Source organism: Crassostrea angulata, unplaced genomic scaffold (assembly GCF_025612915.1).
Source record: "Crassostrea angulata isolate pt1a10 unplaced genomic scaffold, ASM2561291v2 HiC_scaffold_47, whole genome shotgun sequence".
Taxonomy (NCBI): domain Eukaryota; kingdom Metazoa; phylum Mollusca; class Bivalvia; order Ostreida; family Ostreidae; genus Magallana; species Magallana angulata.
In genome coordinates, this window is record NW_026441602.1 from 519799 (window position 1) to 541306 (window position 21508).

The 21508-nt window shown below is 37.2% G+C and overlaps 1 protein-coding gene across 15 annotated transcripts in view; it reads right to left on the reverse strand.

Annotated features, from left to right (window-relative positions):
* Nucleotides 1–21508, reverse strand: part of LOC128168767 (CUGBP Elav-like family member 2) — a 90549-nt gene that overhangs the window by 12954 nt on the left and 56087 nt on the right. For 8 of the 15 annotated variants that reach the window (XM_052834911.1, XM_052834909.1, XM_052834910.1 and 5 more), the window contains 12 exons: nucleotides 19292–19464; nucleotides 15637–15719; nucleotides 11238–11286; nucleotides 9473–9601; nucleotides 9008–9087; nucleotides 8487–8624; nucleotides 6745–6802; nucleotides 5933–6019; nucleotides 4198–4299; nucleotides 2468–2533; nucleotides 2114–2197; nucleotides 1347–1373 (listed from right to left, as the gene is read on the reverse strand). In XM_052834911.1, the coding sequence (XP_052690871.1) occupies nucleotides 1347–1373; nucleotides 2114–2197; nucleotides 2468–2533; nucleotides 4198–4299; nucleotides 5933–6019; nucleotides 6745–6802; nucleotides 8487–8624; nucleotides 9008–9087; nucleotides 9473–9601; nucleotides 11238–11286; nucleotides 15637–15719; nucleotides 19292–19464 (1076 nt within the window). The remainder of the gene's footprint in view (nucleotides 1–1346; nucleotides 1374–2113; nucleotides 2198–2467; nucleotides 2534–4197; nucleotides 4300–5932; nucleotides 6020–6744; nucleotides 6803–8486; nucleotides 8625–9007; nucleotides 9088–9472; nucleotides 9602–11237; nucleotides 11287–15636; nucleotides 15720–19291; nucleotides 19465–21508) is intronic. The other 7 variants (XM_052834904.1, XM_052834913.1, XM_052834918.1 and 4 more) reach the window with 4 other exon arrangements.

Below are 21508 nucleotides of genomic sequence, written 5' to 3' on the forward strand. Positions count from 1 at the left end.
CTGGGGCCCCAGTTTTGGTCCGAGGGTCACGATTGTTACAATTTAGAATCTTCACTAATATACAAGCTTTTGTGTAAATATTGGCATTTCTGGTGCAGTGGTTCTTGAGAACAAGATTTTTTAAACATTTTCCTAAGGTATATCTATGTTAAATTTGAACCCCGCCTGGGGCCCCAGTTTTGGTCCGAGGGTCACGATTTTTACAATTTAGAATCTTCACTATGTATACAAGCTTATGTGTAAATATTGGCATTTCTGGAGCAGTGGTTCTTGAGAACAAGATTTTTTAAAAATTTTCCTATGTATTTCTATGTTAAACTTTGAACCCCGCCTGGGGCCCCAGTTTTGGTCCGAGGGTCATGATTTTTACAATTTAGAATCTTCACTATATATACAAGCTTTTGTGTAAATATTGCATTTCTGGTGCAGTGGTTCTTGAGAAGAAGATTTTTAAAGACATGCACCCTATACTTACTGTTTCGCAATTATCTCCCTTTTGAAAAGGGCTGTGCCCTTTATTTTTACAATTTATAACCCCCTTTCCATAAGGATGCTTTGTACCAAATTTGGTTAAATTTGGCCCAGTGGTTTTTGAGAAGAAGTTGAAAATGTGAAAAGTTTACAGACGGACGGACAGACAGACAGACAGATGGACGGACGGACGACGGACAACGGGTGATCAGAAAAGCTCACTTGAACCTTCGGTTCAGGTGAGCTAAAAAACTGGTGCTAGCTGAGACACCTCTTTATTACAGTTACTGCAGGTAAACAGGTGCTAGCTGAGACACCTCTTTATTACAGTTACTGCAGGTAAACAAACAGGTGCTAGCTGAGACACCTCTTTATTACAGTTACTGCAGGTAAACAGGTGCTAGCTGAGACACTTCTTTATTACAGTTACTGCAGGTAAACAAACAGGTGCTAGCTGAGACACCTCTTTATTACAGTTACTGCAGGTAAACAAACAGGTGCTAGCTGAGACACCTCTATATTACAGTTACTGCAGGTAAACAAACAGGTGCTAGCTGAGACACCTCTTTATTACAGTTACTGCAGGTAAACAAACAGGTGCTAGCTGAGACACCTCTTAATGACAGTAACTGCAGCATATATTATCTACAAATCCCCCTCTTTATGTATTTCATGTTACTAGTATATTCAATGCTCTAACCTGACCCTTTTCAAAGCAGAAACTAGAATTTAATTATTCATATCAAAATATATTTTCAAACAACATTTCTCAGTTATTCTAAGTGATCTACAATAATCCCAAATCAATGCACAATAACTGATGCATGCTGGGAAATGTTCAAAACCACAATGGTGCATGCTGGGAGATTGCTCACCTGGGGGTCCTCCCTTTGGAGCAAAAGCTGCATGCAATCAGAAATAGAGATGATGTAATCACAGTGCTAAATACATAATGGCAGGTGATCATTAAACTCTCATTTGACTTGGATAAGGTAGAATTATAAATTCTTCTGTTTTAAGGACCAATGTCTACCTTAGGTTTGCCTCATATGTATCAGTAATCAGTTACTTTGCCCTAATTATGTTTTGGGAAGTCTCATATACACTAAACCAAGCACTCTTGTAGTTTAATTTTAACACATTGTTGTATGCATGGTGAACAAGTCTACTTTCTCTTCTAAATAACCTTTAATGATTGAAAATGGGTCTGAATCAAACAGACTGTAGCGACTACATAGTAACAACAGGGCACACTAATTATGATATAGCCTGGATACAGAAAAATATTCTTTAAGACTTGGATGCCTTAATAAATTCAAACTCTGCAGAAGACATAGCTTCTCCACTGCAGGGTGTATATATTATGAACCATGGTGTGTACATCATGAAAATCAATCTAATTTTTAAGTTAAGTAGACATTTTAATTCCTTGTGTTAATTATAATAGAAAGGCAAGATTCTAATTGATATAGCATCTTGGGAAAACCTCCAAATCTCTGTAATTAGTTGAATATTTCAAACAAACAGCGCATAATGAGTTCTAGGTCTCTCCTTATTAACAGTGTTCAGCGCTAGGTCAGCCCACTAGGTGTCCACCCAAGGACTAGTTTTACCCCAATCATCCAATCATCCCTAGTTTTACCTGAAGCCGCAGAGCTGGAATTTGCCACTCCTGCGAGTTGATTTAATGCTGCTATGCTTTGCATTCCTAAGGCACCCAGGCCACCTGATAAAAAAAGAAGACAATGCTATTGCTCATCTTTACAAAAATCCCTTTACAAAAACATGAAGAAGCTTGGCAGAGTTGAAAAAGAAACTGCATGACTAAGACATGAACCTCTATCAAATTATGACTTTTATTGAAAATAACTTCTAAAGACCATATCAAACAGTGAAGTAATTCTAAACATCCAAATCAATTTATCTTCAAATGAAACCTTAATGAAAAATAAAGACAAAGTGCATTCGATTTTGTTGGCTTTAAGTGCGTACGTACCTGGACTACCAGTGGATGAGAGAGCGGCCAGTCCCTGTAGATTCTGGAGAGGTAACGCTGGCTCACCTGGAAAAGAGAAAGCCATGCAGGTAACCCACACAGGTAAGGAGTTCAAAGGTCAACCTCAGGTCAAGGGCCAATAGACAGAGACAGTTCTGTTAGTTATCCGTGATTACTACACGTCTGGTCCAACAAGATTTGTCATAGTGCATGTACTTTAATTTGTTGTTGTTGATATTATTGTTCCTAACATTGGAGCAACTGATGGTCATAAATCACGGACTATAGAAATGTGTGGCTGGTATAAAACGTCAGAAAAATACGACAGAGATATAACACAACAGTGCTCTGATGATATGTTATATATAACTACGGGATCACAAAGAGATCTGTGTGTTACAAAGTCTGTGTAATAAGCACTCAGTAGATATATACACCTGTATAACAGTTTTAATGTCACACCAAAAATTGATTATAGAAAGATTATGACTTCTATATAAATTTACAACACAAATAAATATTCATTCCGTTAATACCTCGATAAATGCACAAGATATATTTAAGACAATTAATCGTACACTGATATTGAAGAGGCAACACACATTTTGGTTACAGAGTATATGCAACAATGTAAATGAGATTCTAGTGCTCATAAAAAAACATTAAAATATTTAAAAAAAAATATCTAAAATATGATGCAAGTGCCAATATAAAAAAGGAGAAACTAACATGCAATAAAAAGTGTTATATGTATTATAAATTAAAAAAAAAATAAAAAATCGATTACATCCTTCCAATGAAAATCTGCTTATAAAAGCGTAACCCATCTTTCTTTTGCTTTTCCTTTCTTTCTCTCATTTTTTTCAAGATTCGAGAAAAGAAACTAGAATTCAGCTGAAACTTTAAAACCAGATTACTTTTACTTCAAGCTTATACATTATATGTTTAAGTATAGTGAAAGGAATATGGGTCCAAAACCAAAAATGTTTCTGCTGAATCTTGATTAATAGTGTAAGCAAAGAATGAAAAGGATTGTAGGAAATCTAACAAAACATCAAATAGAAAAAAAACACATCTTTAACAGTGCAGAGAAAAAACGAGCTACTGATCAAAAAGCCTTGGTAATATACTGGTAGATTGTCGCCTTGGTAATATACTGGTAGATTGCCATGCATAAACCAATCAGATAGTTGAAAAATAAAATGGAAAAGTGCTGAACCAAAAGCATTGGTCTGACTAGAGACTCGTTCATACCGACTTCTGGTTTTCTATAAAAGACCACTGCTTTGGCAAAAGACTGAGAATGCAAGAGAACAATCATTTCATGCTATATATGAAAATAAAAAAGAAATAAAAATAGATACAACAGAAGCCAGGAGAAGAGATGTACATCTAGCGGTCACACGAAGGTAGGCCGACCCCACTGTCATCACCCCATCCCCACCCCCAAGGACAGTGCTCAAGGTCAGGGCCAAAGGTCACTGCCCACCTTCTGGGCCCGCTGCTTGGCAAGTAAAGTATGGGTAAAATATTGGGGGATAGTTTGTATTTATTGAAGACTAAACCCTATTGAACACTTTATAAAAAATATGATAAAAGAGGTTTAACTGTAATTCTGTCACAAAAGTAAAGTTTCTACTACCCTTGTCACTTTTTATTTGGTTGGGGGGGGGGGGGGCTGTGAGACAGTGAGGCCTGGAGAGATGTAACACCAGTTGTACAGTGTGTACCTGATCCGCTGGAATTGCTAGCACTTGTTGGCGTATGGCAGGGAGATGACATATTCCCCCCGCTGTTGTTGCTTTGTAGAGCGGCGAGGGCCGCTAGTAGCCCTGTTGATTGGAATCAAACCTTCACTTATTTAACATCCATTTGTACATCTGTGTTAATCCATTGGTAATATTGTACAAAAAATCATTGCTTTACATAATAATTGTATATATTTTAACCTCAATGTAAATTCTGTCATAAATTACTTAAAATGTGCACACACCATTGAAAAATAAAAATGTGCAAACTACTCATGTAAAAATCACCATATGACTCCAAACTTAAAATCACTATAAAGTCACTTCAAACCAGTTAATCATAGCGGCAGATAATGGTACAAAATAAGCAGGAAATAAAGTTCAAAAACAGCCACAGAATGAAAGCAGATTGTCAGAACATGGTCAAACTTATCATCTGATAGAAATTGTGACTCCTTCAAAGTATTTACTTCTTTGAGGTCAAAGACACACTGAAAAACAGCTAAAAGTTTTTAGCATAGAGCTAGACATCTTGACCTTGGATCCTAGATTCAAACACCACCAGTTTAAAGTCCTCTAAAAATGTGTTAATTCCTTGATTCCTTCAATCTCTACTTTCCTAGCCTTGATCCCAGATTCAAACTCTAACAGTTAACCTCTAGTATTCAGATCCTAAATTCTATTAACACCAGCTAAATATTCCCTTATCATAGCACTGATCCTAACATCATAGCACTGATCCTAATATCATAGCACTGATCCTAACATCATAGCACTGATCCTAACATCATAACAATCCCTTAACACGGGATTACATACTCTCAGTAATCTAAATTTAAATAGAAACAAACTACCTTGAAGACAAGCTGATAGGTATAATATATATTGAAATATTAATTCATGTTTCTGTTTAATTTTCAAAATAATTCCACAATATTAGAAAATCAAGCTTTCCCCAAATGGAATGGGGTCTTTAATTAGGCTTAAAATACAAACATTTTGTGCTAAACTGTAGCCCTCTCTCAGTAAGTAAAGAAACCTAATTTTTGAAATTTTTTCTATAATACCATCCCATATTCTAAACTTTTTATCTTCATAAAATCTTTCCCTCTAACACTCTCAACCATCTGCATTACATTTCATAAATACCACCTATAAGCATAAGACAGGTTTATTTGGTCAATGCACTTACAGCATCCAGCAGGCCATGAGGTTCCTGTGTGTACCACTGATCACTGCACTCTGTTAAGAACCTTTTGTACTTAGTACTCCTCTTAAACAATCATTGCTCACAACCATTGCTCTACCCAGTTAAGGAGAATTTCCTATCAGACACCAACAAGCAGAGAGGAAATCAGTGTTTAACAGATCTCTACACCATTGTCAAAGTTTGTAAAACATTCCCCACCAAGTCAAAGTTTGTACAACCCTCTCCACCATAAAAATAAAAAAACAGCGCCACTGAAATCAGAAAGGTGTCCAAATCTATCGGTCTAAAACTTCAAATTTAAATAATTATTTATATATAATATATAATTATATCATGTTCATTAAAAAAAATAGCTCAGAATAAATCGTCTCTTACAATTCTTTATTATGTTTCTTTTTAGAATGCTTCTCTTTGAAAAAGACTTGGATCTGGCCCAGATTTGGACACCGGTGGTTACTACAGCTATATTGGCAGACTACTAGCACAATAGCGGCGTTCGTGGTATACCTGAATTATTTCCTGCCGCCGCGGCACTGACTGCCGCCAACAGTAACTGCTGAACGGCTAGGGGATTAGTGCTGCCGGTCGAGGAGGCTGAAATCACCGCACACACACGTTACGCTCGAGTTTAAACTCGTAAAGTCAGTAAAAATTATACATCCATAAAAAAATAATTATCATTTACCTGGCAGTTACATCAGAAAAAATTAAAAGCAAATACAAATTCTGTAAAATATATCACACTTTCTAAAGGAATTAATAATGTTAAATTTTGAGGTTTTTTCCTGTGACAAGCAGGGGCAGCATTTACACAAGAATGCTTCATGCGTTGTATCATACAATTAATAGAGTTCATTCTGTCATGCCGACTAGTGCTCCCATGCTAATCCTCTACTGTTCTACAGTACGAAGGCTTCCGTTTTCCTACTCTCACTTACAGACAGGTTTAACACACCAAACTTAGAGGAAGCAGTCCCGTTCAGGTTCCCATGGAAACCAGAAACGTGACCATGATCTAACAGTGTTATTATCTGAGGAATCGGTGCACTGTTCTCTAACTGTTTGACTGAGCTAAATATTTTCATGTCTCTGACCCTTACAAAAATAAATGTACACAATTATGTAGCTGTTTATTGAGTTAAAAATTCATCAGAACCTTAACTCATTCTCCTTTATGACCTGATTTTTTTTCACTTGGTTTTACACACAAAAAGTGTTATACTATGTTTTTTCTAATCTACACCATTGTGAAATCATGGCCATGTTTCGTACAAGTTTTAAGGTCATAAATGTGACAAGCTGGGGGTAGAGCGACTTACCAATGTTTCCTGTGTTGAGAAGTCCCAGGTTCCCAGCCAATGCTGCCTGTTGTAACAACTAGAACAAGGAATAAAGTAAAGATCATATCTAAGAGTGTCATCTCTTGGTTGAAAATGTTAATTTTATGAATTAAATATCCCATTTTTAGAAGGCTCAGTGGTCAACAAATTAACCATCAAATCTTCCTTAAATCTCTAGATATGGTTTACTTTGTTATAAACTATAAATAAGTAAAGAACAAATTAACCATCAAATCTTCCTTAAATCTCTAGATATGGTTTACTTAGCTATAAACTATAAATAAGTAAAGAACAAATGCACATATTTTAGCTTTGAAATTTAAATTAATTGTTTTATCTTTTTACAAAGCTCTTCTGGTTAGGGAGACTGATATAGTCCAAAAATGGCCCAGCCATCCAGCCCTCTTAAAAAAATGTTGTATGCAACATTAGTTTAGAACATAAAATGAAAGACAGAGGGAAAAAAAACAAGAGATTTTTTAAAAGAAAAGTTAATATCAGAGATAGAAATCATCTTAATTTTGAGCACAGAAGTGGTCTGACACACATTGAGGCATTTAACCCCAGGAAGCCTTTGAAAACGTCTCCCCCCAAGGTCTGAAATATTCAGACACATGTCCCTTTTTATTGCCTCTCTGCAGGTCCGCACTTTACATGTGATTACAGGGGGAAGGCAGAGTAGAATTGTAGAACGCGGCCGATTCTGGCTGCTGAGGTTTGTATTCCCAGACAGTGGATCAGGTGTGAAAGTCACATGGCTCTGGTATAATCTTTGATAAAGGGTTTGTGGGACAATCTTACAGAATGACAAAGAACAATAGAACATGACCGATATTACAAGAAAGCTGAGTGACTGCAGCATTAAAATACCTCTCAATCTTTTTGTATTCAAGGAAATTTTTTTTACAGTTAATAAAATCCAATCAATTCGACATATGACACACCTTGTGGCTTTGCTGTTTCTCCCTAACAGGGTGACGCTCTATGTATCAGTGAGTAAATGGTTGCCTCTGATTGTCAGATATCTTACACAGTAAGGAATGGTACAAGATGAGGATGTCAGACAAAACAGTTGTTAAAAACCCCGTTAATCTGATAAAGGCAGCCTTCACAGTGAGTGCTACTTCTCTACGCCTGAACGACTTCTACAGCGAGTCACGCTTGATTTACCCCCAGTCATTGTGTCTGCCCTACTTTCCTCCCCTTCCAGAGATCTGTGATTTGCCAACAAATTACAAACAATGCCAGATAATTCGCGATCCTCCTACTCCTATATTCCTACATAGTTCATATCAAACAGATTGGAGGGCTGCGACTTTGTTAAGATCTCCAGAAAGCTTTATATTATGTGTTAAAGTCTTGTGTAATCTTTAAATCTAAGATAATTGAAAATCGATTCTTACAGCCTACCATATACATAATGAACAATCAGACTATTGTAACCAAGAGAGAGTTGAGTACATCTTCATTGGAGATCTGTAGTTATTCTAAATGCATGTATAAAATATATCTACATCATGTTGAGAGAGAGAGAGAGAGAGAGAGAGAGAGAGAGAGAGAGAGACACACACACACACACAGGGGAGATAACAGAAAGAGAAGAAAGAGATGGGAGTGGTGGATGGCTGAGATTTAAGTGGTAGAGTGGTATTTAGGGGTAGGATGACAAAGTGTTCGATACCCCCCCCCCCCCCCCCCCCCCAAAACTGTCAGATACTCACAGTGATGTACTGGGGTGAGAAGCCTGTCACGCCCCCAGCTGATATGTTCCACAGATTTTGATTGATCTGTTGTAATTTTTTTGCTTCCTTTTCTTTTTGTGTGTCTGCAAATTTTACAACTACAGGTGAAGAGCAGCCCTGTAAAACAAGATTAAAACCTTGATCCCTGAATGTGTCATCAGCAAGGTACAACATGAAGCATTCAAACGATCTAAGCTTATTGTTGATTGATGATGTGTGATGTGAAGTTACAACAATCGCTCAATTCTTAATATCTCCAAGCATACAATCTTTATGTCATTTAAAAACATTCAGTATAAAGAAAAATTAATTCAAAAAATATTTAAAATGTTAAGGAAAGCAAACATCTTGATTTTCCTCAACATATGCTTTATAAATCTTAACATTAAGTTCGTTGCTAATCACATGGTACATGCATGGCTACCCCCTTAGCCCCTTTGTGGGGCCTATGATGGGGTTGCCCCCTTTGTGATGCCCCCATTGCACCTTATTGTTCTTACCTCCATGGTCTGTGAGTGATGCATGTTCTTTATGGCATTCAATGCCGACTGTCTGTTGGCGTACGTCACAAACGCACAACCTGCAACATTTAAATGAAATATTAAGTTTGGTAAGATTACTTGCTTGGAGTCCATACATCCCCTGCGTCTGACGTATCAGCTTAACTATTACAGACCTTGTGGTACAAGGCTGAAGCGACACTAGTTTAATGATACACTAAGTTTTAGTTGACCTCCAAATCAAAAAGGGGAACTGTAATGTCAGCTCTTCACATACAAATCGAGATTTATTACACAATAACCTAGAGAGAGATTTATCATAATTCTTAATAACCATTTTACTCCATGGCAAACAAGTATGGATAGAGACATGGACTCAACATCACATGACACTTATTTCTGTCGATGTTGTTCCTTCCTCTATGATTAAGTTACTTCACACTCTGGATTCCGACATTTTCCTACCTCTACTCTGGCCGTTCTGGTCCCTTAATATCGTACAGTCTTCTATGGAACCAAACGGGGCAAACATCATTTTGACATCACTCTCTGAACACTTCTTGGAAATCATTCCAACAAACAACTTTCTCTCCTCTATAAATAAAATTTGAGAGAAAACTTGATTAGTAGAAATGACTGGTATAACCCCAGAAGTCAAGTGTTACAGCACAGATCTGTGGCCTCGAAGATCGGATGATGTTCAATCATGCAAAGTCTGCCATTCTCACACATTAACTAGAATTTCCTCTATCAGATTTTATGATATATATAGTCTAGGGTCTGAATCATGCATGTAGTTAATGAATTTGTAATCAACATTCCAGCTTTAATTTCTGGGTGTTGAGTTTTACGTGAATAAACCTCAGACAGAATTTTCACTTTGATATATGACTATTTTGTGTAACATTACCAGCACAAATATTGTATATTTATGAGTAGCCCAGATATCTTCAACTAGAGCTATGACAAAGATGGACATGTAAGCAACAGATAAATGGGGTGTTCTTCATTGAGAAATATTTATACAAAACTTTTGGGACTACTGTCTCATTCACAAGAGAATAAATTCCAGGGGAGCTTTTCCAGCCTTCACTCTTATAGGTTTAATCAGCTGATTGGGTGAGCTGTATCTTACAGTTATGCTTGTTTTTAGATGTTTGTACAAGACAGGTGAGGAAATAAAACCACGTCTGGGAGTTTAAGTTCACAGAGTACAGAAATCCAAACTCCCATACACAAATACTAGGAATTGGCTTATTTTGATCACTATAAAGTGCCTCAGATACCTCATCAATAGAAAACAACTCAGATTTCTGTATATCATTACAGTTTAGATTTTCTAATAATGCTTCATTCCAACATTGTATATACCGGGACCATTATTTTTCCATTTAAAACCTGCTCTCTAAAATCTTGTACATCTGCAAAGTCACAGTTTAATAAAGTAATGAACATAAATAATTACAATAAAAGACACCTGGAATTCGCTATTAAAATACTCTCAGAAATTTATTACAGAACACAGACATCTGTTTTTAAATAACACCTCATAATACAGTGTGGAAACACTAAGAGAACTCAGAAAAATAATTGTTCTTTTAGCTGCAACTAAAGACAACTTGAAATTCAATGGATGCAGAGATTTGTAGATATTAATTAATTATACTGTTGATTCCTAATTAAAGCAAGGAATTAGTATCCGCGTAAAATCGCCAGTAATACATCTCATGGATTCTAAAATCTTGCTTTTATTTTTCAGACGGATATAAAACTATATGAAACTATGATACTAATTTGGCATTTGCGATAACAGAACTCAGAAAAATAATTGTTCATCAAGCTGCAACTAAAGACAATTTAAAATTCAATGGATGCAGAGTTTTTGGTAGATTTATACTGTAGATTCCTTAAACACAAGGAATTAATATCTGCATAAAATCCCGAGTAGCACATCTCATGGATTCTAAAATCTTGCTTTTATTTTTCAGACGGATATAAACTATATGAAACTATGATACAAATTCGGCATTTGTGATTTTATATTCTCGCAATTTAATGCAAAATGTTTGAATTGCTGAATTATAAGTACTCGGATAAATTAAGGAATCTACAGTACCCTCCCTGCTATTCATTACAAGGCATGGGATGCAGTGTTTTTGGTAGATATAATAACCCCCCCCCACCCACCCCCCATTTATGACTAGGTTGTGGTTACTTCGTGTACACTTACCGTTCCTTTTCTCACTGTCGGCTGGTTTCATCTGTATGGGGTGATGCATCTATTGCAGAAAAGAAAAAAATAACCCATAAAAATACAGTATATTTTTAGTAATCATACCAGCACTATCTGAATACAATTAGAGTTATATGCTTAAGTTTATTTTCATACTTCATTAACTTTATCAAGCAGTAAATAATCAGAAATTCTCAGGACAAAGGACTAGAGGTCGGAGAAAATTCAGGAGAAGTGCAAACCTGGTGACATGGGAAACACTGTGATAGGAAATTCCTTGCAGAGCTGCCAACATTTGAAAATTAAAAACAGTTAGGTGTTTTTTTTTAAAAATATGTTTCTTAACATCTTTTTCTCCCTGTTTGAAATGTTTAGTTATTGCGATTGCAAAAATCGGCCTTATAAAGGGGAAACAAGATACAAGCAAGCATTGTTGAGATTAGGACTATATGTATTAAAACAGTAAAATTGTACACAAACGGATAGGAAAATTCCGGATTCAAAACTATGATTGAAAAAAAAAAACGAAATCAGAAGAATAAAAATAGAAATTGTAAGGTGTATTTTAGTCGCTAATTTCGTAAGTCTTACACCAAAATCATAAGGGTTGGTAGCTCTGTCCTTGTAATATGAACTCAGAGAATTCTAGGTAACAAAGAGAAGCAGAAGACTTTCATGGTCATGATCTATAAAAAGTTGAAAGACATTCCCAAAAATATGTAGAGAGAAACAATTGAACTGATGTGTATTTTTCCCAGTGGTATTGCTGGAATTACAGCTAATTCTCCCAATCAGGAGAAGTAGGTACAGACTACGACACCTGTCTGAATCCAAGGCCAGTTACCTGAGAACAACATAACAAGGTGATAATTATCATCAATAAAACAGGGGCTGATTTGTGAGGGGTGGCGTCTGATTGATCTATGTGGGGTGGTCAGGCAAGGCAGCAGTCTATCCTCTGCATTATTGATCTCCCCTCATTGTCAGTTATTACAGACTGACAACATAAGGGGGGATTATCTACCATTACTGGTCAGGAACCTTGGGGGATTCCCCACAATCAGGACCCGGCTCAGATCTAATTAAAACACGATATAGACAGGTACTGAAAATTTCATGATGCAGCAGTGATCTGTCAATCTTAGGAAGGGGTCTGATTGTTATATAGACCCGTAGAAATCAACATCCAGGGAGACGGGCATATCCCAATTATCACAGGTTGAAGACAGGTATACCCATGTTCCTGAAGCCTCAGGTAAAATGATATACATGAAATCATAGAAACCTTGCACTAATACCCAAATTCACACCTCAAGTAGACCATTGTACACAAGTTATTAAACCATAGAAACCTTGCACTAATAATCAGATTTATTCTACAAATTACTTATGATATCATAACGTCAGTGATAGGTAAAGCCTAGGAGCTGAAGTGTTATTTTGACTATTGATTAAGTATACGAATGTGGAACAAAACGCCAATGCTAAAACTGTAAAGGGCAGCTGCCATTTGATAGATTGAGGAATTCCTAGATTTTGTAACACATAAATACAACTATAATGTGGAATTCCTACAGTTCATATCATTACACATAAAAACAAGTCTAGTGCGACCCTAAATCCCTAAATCGGCAGTCACAAGAACACATAATCACACCGGCGTCTTTGTTGTGGTGACCGACGATAGACATAAATAAATCAGATGATTTTACTGCATTGACCCCCCCATCATACTCAAGGAATGGAAGAAGTGGATTCTGATGATGTCCTTGATTTAGTATGAGAAGCTGTGGTGAATGTGGATAGGAATTCCCTCTGACCCATCATCTGGTACTAGTAGGATGCCCACTGACAGCGGAATCCCCATCATGTCAAAGCAAGGCTCAGTTTATACCCATCATGTCGTCTTTGGTCGGAATTTGTACAGAGTTGTCAGTGCAGAGTACTCTGGTATGTAAGTAGATCTACGACAACACACCAAGGTACTAATGACAAAAACGGCAGATACTGATGACAAACACTGCAGCAATGCTAGGCAGCTCCACTGCAGTGTCTTCAGCATACATAACATTCTCTTTCAAGAAACTTTGGGAAACTCAGAGACACATACTCTATAAAGGGTTATTTTTGCCCAATGTATTTTTTTCTCCCTTGTAAACTTGCAAATTGTTTTGCCCTGTTTGAATTTTCCCAAACACCACTGTGTTAGAAGAGAGATCATTTGAGACATTTGAATTCATCCAGTCCTAGATTCGACCATTGACAACAAGGGCAAAAGGGACCAAAATAAAACAGGGGCAAATATTTCCTTGTATCCAGTACTTAACATACTTATTCCACCACCCCTGTCATCAGTCCTCCATACAATGGGGGCGGGGAAGGTTTGCTAATATATAACTATAATGCATGTTACTCCATCATCACCAGATTAGCATAGCTGAGTTAGATTCTAATTTTTGAACTATCTAGTTAACATTCTAGAACATTTTCAGGTGAGGGATGGGTTGACATAAAAAGACATTTAATTCAAGGCAATGGTTTAGTTTAATGACTCTATATAGTAACCTTGAGATTGACCTATTGTCGAGGACTAACTATACAGGTGACCAGAAAATTGTAGCGTTATCTGTTTTGTTCCACCTACACACCAACAGTCCTGATTAGTCACGACCTGGTACCAGCAATGGGGGACAAAATGTCTAAAATATTAACAGAGACTGGTGAAATTATTATCAACAGTAAAATAGTAGAAGTACTGACTAACAAAATACAGAGACTGGGGAAAGTACTGCAGAGGTTCTAGTACTAGAGGATAAGTTAATACTCCCATACTACAAAAAACCAGAGACGGGAAAGTACTGACATTACAATACTAAAGATACTAAAGGATAGCTAATTCATATCATGGACCAGTTTTAGGACAGTCCACTAGCTGTAGCATAAGACCCATCAGCTTGACTCTTTGGCCCTTAGAAAAGCATCTAAAACAAGAAAAGTGTGACAAAGTTGATTGTATAACAGATTAGCCACAGTAAGGTATTGATTTTTGTTTTTCAATCATTTGAAGTACAAACCCTGAATAAAGATCAAATCACGGCCTATGACAAAAGTATGTACTTAAAGATTACAGGACCGTTGCCTGTGTTACCAAGGAAACCAGTCCATTCTGATACAGTGATCTGTCCATTGTGAAACCAATAGTGATTCAATGATACGACCCCCACATTATAAGAGGATCTAATTTATTACTTTAACTTATCCCATATCCTCTTTATTTATGAGAAAACTATAAATGATGCTTTCTTCCTCTTTCACATACTCTGAAGCAACAGAGAATGGCAAAACACCACTACGTAGAGACCAATAACGACTGAGACTTTGTACATCCTAGTACTGTCTGAAGTCAGAACCCAGGACCGGGGATGTGACATACGGCCAGTGATGTAATCATTATGTAACAGCTGATGGCCGGTGATGTAATAATGTAACAGCTGATGGCCAGTGATGTAATAATGTAACAGCTGATGTCCAATCGCCATCACTGACAGTGTGCCAGATTTCCCTACATCAATAGCTGTACTTTACAGCACAGTTCATGAGAGAGAGGTTATACTACTTTAATTTGAATCCCTCTGTAACCATCAGCCATTCTAGAGACATCAAAGTGCCATTAGTCTTGTGAGAATTTGACAAAGTTTGAAGACGCTGCAATATTAAAAGACAAAAATCTGACAGTTTTTCTCTCTTGTTTCCTAAGAAAGTGCGGCGTTATTGCGGTGTTAATTTTTTCCAAATGAATTGCGTATTCAGTGACAGGCATGGAAACATTTTGTTATGATGAAATGACAGTTTTTCTTGGGGGTGAGGATTTTCAATTAACACGGCAGTGACAGGCACTTTCCATCAATTTCTCCAGTCATCAACTCCTGGGTAATTCATTTCTCCATCAATACGACCAATGGTTGTCTCTATACCATTCAATATGTCCGTGTTTAAAGAGAACACAAGATATCTGACAGTCCATCAATAAGTCATAGTCCTGCCTGTTTAATTTACGCTATCATGCTACTTATCTCCTCTTTATGGCCTTGATAACTCAGCCTTCTCATGATACACGCGTACCTGTCTACCTCAGACAATGATAGCACTAATCAGTCATCATTACTGGGCAGAACTGATTCCTTACTTCAATTACTCTGACCCTCGTCTACTTATTCACTTAAAATCAAACAAGAATTCAGAAACCGTTAAGTGGTTCAGTTGATATATATTCACTTGGATATACGGCCTTGACCCTTACAGACTTTAACCTCTAACCTTCCCACCATCATCAGAACTTGACCTCAGACACATTGTTTAACAAGCGTTGACTGGTTCTGAGTAAACTGGCACTCACCCCACTCATTGTTTTGATATTGTGCAGTGCATTCTGAGCGTCTAAGGCGGCTTTCCTTGTGTAGAATGTGACAAAACAGCAGCCTGTAAATAGACAAAGAATGCAATGATTAATTAACAGTCCGTTGATTAATTAACAGTCCGTATCAGTCACTCAACAGGGAAAACTGAAAGTTAGACAGGACCAAGAAATTGCAAAGAGGAAATTTGATATGCGTTTTTATATCTGTCATTTCTCCGAGAAACAGGGTGTCAGGGAATCCTCATAAATCTTAAATTGATATTTCTTTGGTAACTAAGGCAATATGGAGAGACCTGTGTATATAGAGATTAAGACCCAAGTCAAAGTGCCAACTAGACTTCGCCTTTGTTTGCCACGTTGTATCTTATAAGTTATTGTATTTCTATTTATGTATATCCTTTTTGAAAATGGTAAACTTATAATACAGTTAAACTTCGGTATTTTGAACACCGATATCTCGAACACAATGGATATGTCGAAGTGATTTTTAGGTCCCAAACACTTAAACTTTTAGTATTTTACCCTTGGTATCTCAAATACTCGGATATCTCAAAGTTTTTAACCAGTCCCATCTAGTTCAAGATAACGAGGTTTGACTGTATTACACTACATGGTTCCCTTAAAAACAATGCTTGACCTTTTAAACTAATAAAGATGTATGATATGATATATACTGTGCATTGCACTGATTCCCTTCAAATTATCATATTGGGCGTATCGAACTGGTTTGTGACACAATATGGCGCATACATTAATATGATACAAATTATCATATTGGAGCTATTGAATTGGTGTACACATGAAACTGTAGGGTATATGTTAGCTTAATATTAAACTGGTTTCTATTGAATAATTTTTTTGAGGCATTGAACTAACACTATATACTTTCAACTCACACAATATCACAAAATAATATCAAACTGGTTCCCATTAAATTATTGTTGGTAAAACCTACGAAATATGATATTAAACTTGTCCCCTTTGATTGACAGTAAATACAACTTTAAATTTATTGAATCCTTTTGAACTGACCATATAGACAATTCATTAATATATGGCATTCTGTCCATTCATGTATAACATATGAATTTAGCCTCTATACTCTATATGTGTCCCTCTGTAACTACTAGTGGTGTGCAATCATAATGGACCCCCCCCCCTGCCTGGCTTATTATGGTAAAGTCATATTGTACTGAATGATGGCAGATTCTGGTCTACAATATCCAAAATATCAGGTTTACAATCTTTACACTGGAAAGAAATTCCACAGGATAACATCTCCAACAGAGTTGTGGGAAACAAAGAGAATATCCATTATATCATTTCAATCAGATCAGAAGCTTTGTTTTAATTTGTTAACTATGGAATAATATGGTAAATAATGGGTCTAAACAGGTCTGCTGTGTGGGGTATGTGATAGTTCCTGAACAGAGATATCAAGGTGTTGGTGGGAGCGAGGGCTATTATAAACCTTTGTGCTTGGATATTTATTCTTTCAGGTAATTATATAGATTGACTGATCCAGTTGATACCGTCAGGTACTGATCTGCTACACTACTACCTGTCAATCAGATTTCAGTCGACCATGTCGTAATAAATATTTTACCTCACACTTCAAAGTTACTTGTAAGCCAAGCTCCCTGATATAGTGTTAAATACAGATCAGCCAAAAACAATGGCCTAATCTCTGGAATATGAATGACTTGGGACAATTATGGATCGCATTGTTTAAATGCCCACTTAACAGTTCTTTTGTGAACCTGAGGAATTTCTGTTTCTGGTTGTCGGGGAGAACAATTGAATTGACACTTCCTTGGTTACCTAATGAAGAGACCGGTTGCCATGACGAGGCGTCAAACTAACACCCAGCATCAGCGATTTTGCCCGGGGATTAATTCTTCACACAGAGATAGAGCTTTAATCTCCAAAGCTTGCGGGGGGGAGACGGGTATCACTGACTTAATGTGGCATCACGGCCCGGCTGTGATCTATCAACGATTGAAGCCGACATCTCAATGACAGTCAAACAGTTTATATCCTATAACTGCAGTATAAACGCCTACAGTCTCGCACCGTTGACAAGGTGAATTATTCTGTACAGGGACAACAGAGCGAGTATAGGAACGGGTATCCCTGCATGGTTTAACAGTGTGGTGGCACTGTCTTATTAGTACCTCTGTGATAGTTTATACTCATACTTACACATCATTAAGGTGACTAGGCTATCAGGTACAAAAATCCCCTCACTGCTTTGATGGACTGACCTGTGTCTGTGCTATGGGCTACAGCATTACGTGCATATATGACCAAGAATCTAAGTTGTGGGCAACAATGGAGCCAATCACTACTGTAATATGTGTCTGAGCTATGGGCATGTGTCTGAGCTATAGGAAACAATGGAGCCCAACGCAACTGTAATATGTCTGAGCTATATGGGCATCTGTGTCTGAGCTATAGGAAACAATGGCACCCATCACTACTGTAATATATGTCTAAGCTATGGGCTTATAACAGACTGGGCGCTTCTTCACGTAGCCTCCATGGACCACTTCAATATTCTAGAATTGGTAACAACTCAACAGAGGTACAGTAATATATTGACCTCTGTCATTCTTCCGCTTGTAGAGACTCCCAATGAACCCCACAAAGGAGTTCCTATCATTGATTGCAAGGACTCGGTTGTTCTGTAACAGGGTTTCTGTTTTCTCTACCTGATAATAATATTCTGACTTTTCAGGTTGTACCCGATTCTACAGAACAGTTGCTGTGTTGACTTGAGATAAAGTCTGCTGGGCTGTTTACTAGTTCTCTCGGCCTATCTCACTCTGCCAGCAATGAACACAGTCAATGATCCCCTGGCAGTGAGTTTTGCAAGGTCTGGACCAGGCTCTATATCCCTATCTACAGAGGATAGCCCCTGTATCACACTTAGGGATCTCCACATCATGGCCCCAGAGAATCCCAACTGTCAACATTAATCCCGTATTTTGTTGTAATCAGTACTTGGGGTCTGCAGTGCGTTTTTGATCATGGTGATTAGTATGCAGTAATCCAGCATTCTCTGCACACAGATGATAATGGCTTAATTTAGATGTCCCTGCAGAATGGGATGATCGGGCCTTACTGACGGTCTAACAGAGTCACACAATCAAATTAATGAAATAATGCTCCAGCCCCTATCACACCTCTCTATCTAATGGAATTTCCCTGCATCACTTTGTTCTGGGTACCAAAACACACACCACACTTAGAACAGTGAATGGTTTTCATCTCTCTCTCTCAGCTAATTGACAATTGAAATAATTACGTTTTATCGCCACTGCTGCAATGATCAGAAAATTTTGGGATCAGATACTCCCACCTAGATGTGTTTGATGCCTTGGTCCATACCACGTTCTCTTTACATAATTATTTCTAGTTCATTAAATAGCTTTGTTTGTAAAGCCAGAGACCAAGCTTTTAGTATTACTATTTTAAGATGAGTCTCATTACCATGTTCATTCCTCTAATTAATCTACCCCCTCAGTCTACTATCTTTACAGAGTTATGCCCCTTGGATGAGCTGCTTTTGACCTTAAAGTTGCCTGATTTTGCTCTAGCTATGATTTGTACTGTATAGTTGTGTTTAACCCACCTTTGCTCTGGCCTGTGGCTTTGTCACGGAGAACATTCAGTTGATAAACTGCTCCAAATTCTTCAAACATTTTCCGGAGATCATTTTCGTCCATGGAGCGCGGGATTTGACCGACGAACATTTTAATGGCGTCTGGGTCGGGCTCCGATTTCTGGACTTGACCATTCATACTTCTGTAAAGTAAAAACAAGAGAATTCATAAGGCTTGATGTTACAGTTACCATTCTATCACCTACAGTTCTCTTTATATCTAGCTCAATGAAGCGCTTCACTCAACATATTGCTTCATATACAAATCATTGGGTTTTTAAAAAAATAAATTACAACTGTACATATTTCACTTGTTTACTTCATGCAAAATATGAAAAATTGTCATATCATTTATTATTACATGCACTTTTTCTTTTGTCTTAAAAATCAAAAGATTCAAAATAACATTCACACACTGTATAAAAAGCCACACGCTTATAGAATTTGGAAATTTTTCTCAGTTCATCATAGAGGTATTTTACAAATCTTCTTTTTTTGCAAAGTATAGTAAGTTTAGTTCCAACATTAATTTTTATGGTTCAATCCCCTTGAATTTTTGGAATTAATTTAGAAATAAAAACATCCTTCCCCCCACATTTTGATCAACGTTCAACGATCAAATATCTAAGAGCTTGACACAGTGGGGACTCGTTTGTTTCTCGACTGAAATTCTTTTACCCTCCATCGGCACCTTTTTTCAATAAAACACAATAACAGAGATTGGATCCATTCAAACAGCCAGACCAGATCTCAACAGGGCTTTATCCCTTATCTCCTCTGTTTAAATGAAGATGTACAAGATAGCAGAATATAAAGAACTGATCCATGGTTTGTTTTAAAACTTTTTGAGTATCATTAAATAAATTGATAGGGCCTTAAGTTTTAGAATGATTGAGATAATATAGCCTTCTCTCCACTCTGCCTAAGATTACTGCTCTTCTCTAGCTGTAAGGTGTGTGGAAATGAAATAAAGCGCATCCTTGCATTGCTAGCAGGCCAAACTAAGAGTGTACTTAAAAACGTTTGAATTTGATCCTTTAATCTGCGTGGCTGCCTCCTGAGCTCCACATGCGCTATTTCCCGCGCTCTGTGTGCGCTCCGTTTCTCTCCGTGTGAGCACCCTTTATGTTCCTTTGGACCGGCTGGTGGTTAAGAAATAGGGGCCTTCATAATTTGCCGACTTAATTTTTTTTTGCTTCAAACTCACCCAGCGATGAAATTTCTACTAATTATGAGTTCATTTCATGTAAAGCCAGTGGATTCCTCTACAACATCAGTTTGTTTAATGATTGCGATCATTTTCAAAAGACTGCTCCCCAAGTGAGCCATATAGCTGAAACATGAACATGCTATAATGTCCGTCTTGGAACAACGCACCAGCCATGATCTAGAAAAATGATGTTTAGTAAAGCCCAATTCTGAACAGGTCTACAGACAGCCAACAGTCATCACTAGGCATTTCTTCTAGGACCACAGAGGCAGAGTTTATACCGCTACTTTCCATTTCATTGAATTGCTAATCTATTTTTTATTCCCTCGTTTAATAATTGCATATTATATTAACTCAATTTCATCTTAAATGTTAAATTTCTTTCAAGGCAATGATAAATCATGTTTAAATATAAGAAATAAAATTAGTCAAATAGTGTCCCAGGAGATAATAACATGATTTGAACAGAATTTATGAAGCCAGCTTATAACAACGTTTGTCATTGGAGTTTTTCTATCCTATCACATTGAGACAGTGTGCCACTTTGACTGTGTTTTGGGGTGATTCTGGACTTTTCCCGGGTGATTGGGATAAATGTGTGTACACAGTGATGTTCAGTCTCTATGATAGCCCAGGGTTATGACCGAAGTAATGACTTAATCAATAGAGGTCCTTTATATCACTTCATCATACAGCAATACAGGCAGGCCCTCATTAATTAAGTCTCACAATTAGATTGGATTTATGGTAATTTTCTACTTGATATTCCCCACAATTCACACTTATTTCCTGAAGTCTGGTCCCATAATTTTAGTGCTGAATATTAAGCATTGCGTTGCCTGGGGGTATACATCTCCTAGTCTACACAATCGTACAACAATGTCTTTACCTTCCAAAACATAACGTAACATCCTGGGCTGTCGGCACATGATGAATATGTTTGAAATAATTGATACCGTCAAGATAACAATTGGGCA